The sequence below is a fragment of the Clupea harengus genome, chromosome 25 (genome assembly GCF_900700415.2).
Source record: "Clupea harengus chromosome 25, Ch_v2.0.2, whole genome shotgun sequence".
Lineage (NCBI taxonomy): Eukaryota > Metazoa > Chordata > Actinopteri > Clupeiformes > Clupeidae > Clupea > Clupea harengus.
Genome location: NC_045176.1, coordinates 14,769,700 through 14,777,553, shown reverse-complemented (window position 1 = coordinate 14,777,553; position 7,854 = coordinate 14,769,700). Strand labels below are relative to the sequence as shown.

At 39.7% G+C, this 7,854-nt stretch overlaps 1 gene segment (V, D, J or C); it reads left to right on the top strand.

Moving 5' to 3' along the window:
- Positions 1-6,766: 6,766 nt before the first annotated feature.
- LOC116219561 lies at positions 6,767-7,351 on the top strand. The segment is given in 2 exon segments: positions 6,767-6,850; positions 6,944-7,351. Coding segments are annotated over 2 exon segments (375 nt in total).
- The last annotated feature ends 503 nt before the right edge of the window (positions 7,352-7,854 follow it).

Below are 7,854 nucleotides of genomic sequence, written 5' to 3'. Positions count from 1 at the left end.
CATCTGCTAAAGTGACTCTAAACTCTGAAGACTGTAATGACTGCACACGCCTAGGTTGACAAGAAAGATTTAAAGTCTCTTTTTATAAGTAAACAAAGAATTAATTTTTTTGCATAGATCTATTTAGCCATGAAGGCAAAGTCAGCTAGTTAATTTCTATCCATATGACTTGAGGAATTATGTAATAAACCCTTTTGTCCATGAAGTGTTATGTCTCTGTTGTGTCTGATGATCTTGTGATGACTAACACAACTGCTCTCTAGTATTAGCACCTTCTCTTTTGAATTTCCTCTTTTGGGGACTTCACACACTTAGAATGGATCTTCTCACTTACCTGCTTACTGCGCTGAAATTTAAATGTAATGTCATTTCTGCAATGTAAACAATTGACCACATGGTGGCAACACAGGCCTAGTCTTTTACTGACCATGTTAGTACAGTACGTCTGATTTTACTTCATCATCAGTTTCTGACATCCAGTTTGACATTCTGAATACTTGGACCAAACAACCAGTATGTTGAGTTTTGAAAAATAAAATTAACTGAGAAAAACAGTTGGTGTCAAGAACATACAGAATGTTTACCTGCTGCTGCTTATTATGACATTAACATGCACCCAGTCTGATCACAAAGCATTGTAATCCAAAACAAATTGGTTTGTGTATTTAAAGTGTTGTGTTTAACACTTGTTTGTGTTTTAAAGAACCACAAACTAGATTTCCACACTACATTGTTATTGTATTTAATGTCTGACAAAGCAGCCTGGTCTCAATCAGCCGTCCTACATATGAATACGAAAATCTTGAAGATACAAATTCGTAACAGCACTTACTAAATCAAGTGAAATTTTGGTATGGCATTATTAACCACGCCCATAATACAACGTGAGTCAACGTCTGTCTCCGCCATATTCCGCCATATTGGATTTTTTTTATCTCCCATCCACTTCCATTGTACCAAAATGTTTGTAATAACTTGTGTTCTGCGTCATGAAATGCAGTTTTTCTGTTATATTCTTACAATTTAACATTGATTTCTCGTTAAAAATGCAATCATAACACGTTTATTTTACATCGTTTGACTTCACGAAGTGTGTTTCTTCTGTCTCAGTCATATTGGAGTTTTTGAGTTCCCCATCCAATTGCATTGTATCAAAATGTAGGTAAAAACCTGTGTTCTGCTTCCTGAAATACAGTTTTTCTGTTATATTCTTACAATTTAACATTGATTTCTCGTTAAAAATGCAATCATAACACATTTATTTTACATCGTTAGACTTCACGAAGTATGTTTAATCACCATTCACATTGAATGGGGTGACGTCATCTGTTTCGTTGTACCAAAATATGTGTAATTAATTGTGTTCTGCTTCATGAAATGCTGTTTTTCTGTTATATTCTTACAATTTAACATTGATTTCTCGGTAAAAATGCAATCATAATACGTTTATTTGACATCGTTAGACTTCACGAAGTTTGTTTAAGATGAGCATTCACTTTGAATGGGGTGACGTCATCAGCGGTTTGTTTGACCATTTCTGCTTAGATTTTTTTTTTTAATTACAGAGAAGTAGACACTGCGCACTGTAAACCTCGTTATTGTGACTGAAGAATACGTCTGAGGGCATTTGCGAGGTGTATGGGCCCATAGACATATATAAATATGTCTATGTATGGGCCAGGTATGTTAGCGTGATTGGTGATTGGTTGTTGAACTGTCAATCTCAAACGTTTCCGAAATATGTGTAATTAATTGTGTTCTGCTTCATGAAATACTGTTTTTCTGTTATATTCTTACAATTTAACATTGATTTCTCGGTAAAAATGCAATCATAACACGTTTATTTGACATCGTTAGACTTCACGAAGTTTGTTTAAGATGAGCATTCACTTTGAATGGGGTGACGTCATCAGCGGTTTGTTTGACCTTTTCTGCTTCGATTTTTTTTTTTTAAACTTACCGAGAAGTAGACACTGCGCACTGTAAACCTCGTTATTGTAACTGAAGAATACGTCTGAGGGGATTTGCGAGGTGTATGGGCCCATAGACATATATATGTCTATGTATGGGCCAGCTATGTTAGCTGCGTGATTGGTTGTTGACCTGTCAATCTCACTATAAACCTTTCCGTAACCACCATAGACAGACGCCCCATTGACTTGCTAGCGACGTACAAGCATCGTCGCCATTTTGTACAGGTGAAGACTGGCCTGTACCGAGGAGGATGAGCTGTGTGTTTTTCTGAATAAAAAACACTATAGCGTTTACATTTCTCACCCGATTTCACTGAGTCCTTTTTATATTTAGAAGTTTATGGTCTACGTGAAGTAGCAGAAAAAGTTTTGTCTCCATGTTACTTAGAATCTCGATAGTAAGCTATAATCGTCATGGATACTGTATATACATACATGCATGTCTATGATAATCGCTGCTAGACGCTCACTGTTTTTCATTCACTTGGAAATACTGAAAATAAATCTAAACTATCGAAATAGTGCATTTTAACTACTAATATTTGACCATCATTGAGAAAAAATTGAACAAATCTGCTAATTTTATTATTATGACTATGAGGAATAATAATACACAAGAAGCATGTTACGTGGTCATGTGCACTACTATGTCCTTTTTCGATAGGGTTACAGTTTTTTTTCGAGAGGTTAGATTTGATATTGATATTGGCTTGATATTGACTTGTGATATTGATATATGCACATAAAAGCATCATCATTTCAACCTCTTCGTCATATGAATGATTCCTTCACTGACCAAGGCTGTTAAACCACTGACTACAATTCAATTAATTTATATAGTGCAAGAACAATAAAATTGTCTCCTTAGAGGTGGTAATAGGGGAGGGGAAACAATCAGGAACATGGCAGAAAAAATGGTCAGACCAGGTGAGATCATTGCTGATATTCACCCCCAGGAACCTGAAGCAGCTGAACTTTTCCACTTCAGATCCGTTGATGTGTAGAGGTCAGGGGCGTTTCTAGGATTCAAAGAAAGGGGGGGCTTAGCCCCAAGGGGAGTGGCATGTTTGCGCGCTGCAATTTTTTTTTTAAGGCCCATTTGGGGCCGCGGATATCCATTGTTTCAGACAGTTCATAGATTGGTTTAATCAGAAAGAGTGTGATTTTGCTCTGTAGTTTTGCTTGCATTCAGTATAACACAAGAGACAGAATGACAGGGTCATAGTGAAATTTGACAACACAAATATACCAGCTGTGGTGAGATGACCTGTTCTGAGCACCAAAGCTGTCCTGTGGGTAGCTCTTCAGCTTAACCTGTCTGGGCCCTGTGTCTTTTTCACCTAAATCATTAGTTGCTGCAGCTGCTTGGTCTGTCTCTTCCTCTCTCTGACTCTCTGCCTCAGCCTCTCCTTCTGCATGACCCTTTAAGATAAGTTCAAACATTGAAACATTAACTGATCGAAATCCAGAAGCCAATTTTATGACTTGGCATAAAAATATCATGTAATAATCTAGTTTAGGCTAACCCTTGGAGTAGCCTAGGCCTGACAACAAATGCCTATACATTTCTACCACAGTAGAAGAAAATTAAAAAAAACTCCACTCATTTCCTTCTAGACCTGTAGACCACTAACCTCCATCACACCGGCTCCTTCAGCCCTGTCAATCTCCTGCTTTTCTCTCTCATCTGACTGGGCGGAGCTACCACCTCTCCTAAAGAATGTTCTTATATCCATCTGGTCAATGAATTGGATGATATACCGGTACAATAGCGTTATGAGGGACACTATGACATTTAGTTTTCACTAGCATTAACTGATTATAAATAACAACATTCTATAGGGACTGATAATATTGTTTTGAAATACTAGAGAGATATATCAATGCAAAGAATAGAGAGATGTCGATAGTTATTTCTTGTATTTCGAATTCGCTCGTTCACACTCTTGCTAACTGGTGACAGTTTCTAACAAAGTAGCTTAGTTTTAACATAGCCCACTACAATATTCGCTTTCATTTGCCTCATATCAAGTAAACCTAAAGCAGGTAACACTCGTTAACAACTACAGATAGCCACATTCTATAACTTCTTGTACTTACAATTTCACTCCGTGCATATTTTACTTTGAACTCCTTGTCTATAATACTGGCTGTCGTTGACGAGCGACGGTACTAGTGCCCGGGGTTTATATCGTAAAGTATGATGAAAGGCTATTGGAGTATAATTTGAAGGGGGAGTAAACATACAAACCAGAACGCACGCATATAAGTAGCATGTTAGAGTTATAATTAACTTGTCCGTGTGAGAAACAATAGTTTAATTTTTTTATTTAAAATTTTTTTAAGCCAATAATGCCAAATGATTTGGGGGGGCTGAAGAACATTTTAGGGGGGCTTCAGCCCCCCTAAAATAGGCCTAACGACGCCCCTGGTAGAGGTGCATGCTCCACCTCCTGCCGCCTCCTAAAGTCCACAATCATCTCCTTAGTCTTGCTGATGTTAAGAGTGAGGTTATTATCCTGACACCATGTTGTCAGGGTATCAACCTCCCCTCTGTATGCTGACTCGTCCCTCTCAGTGATGAGGCCCACAATGGTTGTGTCATTAGCAAACTTAGCGATGAGATTGGAACGGTGCGTTGCCGCACGTCATGTGTGAACATCATGTGTGAACAAGGAGAACAGGAGGGGGCTGAGCACACAGCCCTGGGGGGTGCCTGTGTTGGTGATCACTGTGGCTGAGGTACGGTCACCGATTCTCACCATCTGTGGCCTCCCCGTCAGGAAGTCGAAGATCCACTTGCACAGGGAGATGTTAAGTTCCAGGTCCACGAGCTTGGAGACGAGTCTGGAGGGGATGATGGTGCTGAATGCTGAACTGTAGTCAATAAACAGCATCCTCACATACGTATTCCCTTTGTCCAGGTGGGAGAGCGCGGTGTGCACAGTCAGGGAGATGGCATAGTCTGAAGACCTGTTGGACCGGTATGAAAACTGCATAGGGTCCAGGGTGGGAGGCAGTGAGGAGCAAATTAATGATTTGACTAGCCGCTCAAAGCACTTCATGATGACAGAGGTCAGTGCTACCGAGCGATAGTCACTCATGCAGGTGACCTTAGTGTTCTTAGGCACAGGGACGGTGGTGTTCCTCTTGAAGCAGGTGGGAAGTACAGACAGGCTGAGGGAGAGGTTAAAGATGTCAGTGAAGACCCCTGCTAGCTGGTCAGCACAACCCCTGAGGGCCCTACCTGAAATGGCATCTGGGCCTTGTGAGGGTTGGTCTTTTTGAAGCAATGCCGGCAATGCTCGGCTACAGCTAATGTAGGCACACCACTGGCTAGGCCATCAGGTAACTCCACTGCAGGGGGGGGTCACTTCTCAAAGCCTTGACTATTTGATTATTTTTGTGTGAGGGCCTGAGGTAAATGTGCTCAGAGAGTACAACTGCAGAGACATTTAAGAGGAGTCATCTAGATGAGACATCACAGTATGTATACTGAACAAGAGGGACGCTTTATGCTACAGATGTCACACATAGGATTTAGACCTTTACCTGTGATCGCTGCCTTTTCATACAACACTGTGACCACGCTCTGTGTACTGTTTCTTATTTTAACAACCACAGGTGGGTTTTGGGAGCCTTCTTTAAAGTTTAGTGGGAAATCATTTTTAGGGGAAAAAAAATGAATTACTGTCTCAAGGGTATGGAATGAATCAATATAATAAAACCATAGAATAACAATTCCACCCTTACTTTTGCAGGTGACAGTTAACAGGATGGTATGGCTCCAGCCACCCAAGAAGTAACTGCGTCCGAATGTGAAACAGCTTCATCTGTGATCCCTTTTGTCCAAAGGGTGTTATGCCTCTAAGTGTTACGTGTTCGATAACACAAACTAACACAACTGTTCTCTAGTATTAGCACCTACTCTTTTGAATTTCCTCTTTTGGGGACTTCACACACTTAGAATGGATCCTCTCACACCTGCTTTCTGCACTGAAATTAAATTTCAGAACAAATTAATTGTTTGTCTCTGCAATGTAAATAATTGACCACATGGTGGCAATACAGGCCTAGTCTGTGACTGACTATTTTAGTACAGTACGTCTAATTTTACTTCATCATTCAGTTTGAATAAAATTCGGATTTCACTCCAGACTAAACTTCACCTCCAGCTCAGTTCCTCTGATCATCCAGAATCTGTCTGACTCTGCTGTGTTGTACTGTGCTCTGAGGCCCACAGTGACAGGACTGTAATACAACAAAATACAGCCCCTCAGCCCCCTTCTCTCAAACCAGTACGTATAATGCCCAGCTGTGAGAGGTGAAAAATCATCAATTTATTATTTGACCAGGCACTGTCTCTAATCAAGCAACATAACTGAGGTTCAATCAAATGCATCAATACAGTATAACATTGCACAATAACGCTAGTATGAGTTGTGGACAATTTCAAATGCATCTGTCAGCATTTAGTACCCTATATCCAAAGAGCAGGGTTGTTTTTAAACCTCCCTTGAAACATGACTTATTTCATCTATTCAACCTATACCACTCTTAATTCAAGAGCTGATAGCTGATGGAAAGTCACCTTCTCTCATATGTTAAGAGAACATTTACAACAAACACTTATAACACACATGAAATACAGACATAACCTTTCCAAATTATACTATGTGGAAATGTACCAGTCAGCTTCTCACAAAGCCTTTTCTGTTTGAACAAGAGGGAGGAGCTAGAAAGAGAAGATCGTGATGCCTTCATGGTGCCTACCCATGGGAATCTTGAAAGGACTGACACTCAAGTTGTGTAGACCTTGCATTTGCAGACCTCCACAATGATCTTCTTTCTGGGCATATTACTCATGGACCTTTCAGGTAAACACAAAGTCAAAATTAAATAATGAAGAAACAGTCATAAGAGAATAAAATAATATAGCATGTTTTAGCATCTTTCTTTTCTCTGTGCAGGTAAAACCTCTGGGAATAAAATCACTCCAAATAGTGTTGAACTCAACACAGTGGAGGGAGATCATTTAACCCTCTCCTGTAACTACAGCTCTGCAAATTCTCTACAGTGGTATCGCCAGTATCCAAGATCAGCACCCCAGTTTCTCTTGTTCATCACTAGTCCTGATAAGACAGAAAAATCAGATGTGGAACCACGATTCTCTGGGAGAATGAATAAGGAGAGAAATCAGATGTTTCTGGACATCTCCTCTGCTAAACTCTCAGACTCTGCTCTCTACTACTGTGCCCTGAGGCCCACAGTGAAGGAAACTGGCAAACTGTCATACAAAAACTGACATGACATGACATGAGATGACATACATCATACCTTACTCTCCTTACAAAAACTCTACACAGAGTGGTAACAACCTGCAGAGATTCAAGTAATTAAATTAATACATGCACTTTTTTATTATAAACATATCCATACATTATGAGTCCATAAATAGTCACTATTGCAGGCATCAATTCCTTCATTCCTGTGTTTGTAAAGTAACTAAACCTCTGCAAGAGCCAATGTCTACTAGTGAGTATTAATAAATAATAGAAACATAGTTTGTATACTGTCCAAATGTATCTTGCATTCAGCCTTTTCAAACCCATGTATTTTAACACATTTGAGAAAACACAGCTGCCCTTAGACTGCAATACCACTGGTACCCATGGTGGGGCGACATTTGAGCACTAAATGTTCAATGGAGGACGATGTTATCATTCTTCTTTTAGGGACTGAGAAACAGACATTAGAGAGCTCCAATCTCACAACTCAGGCATCACACAGAGCAGTCATGACCCTCTGGACAAATCTCTTACACATTCTGATTGTGTATCACTGCAGTAAGAAAACGTTTCACCTTCATATTATTGATTGA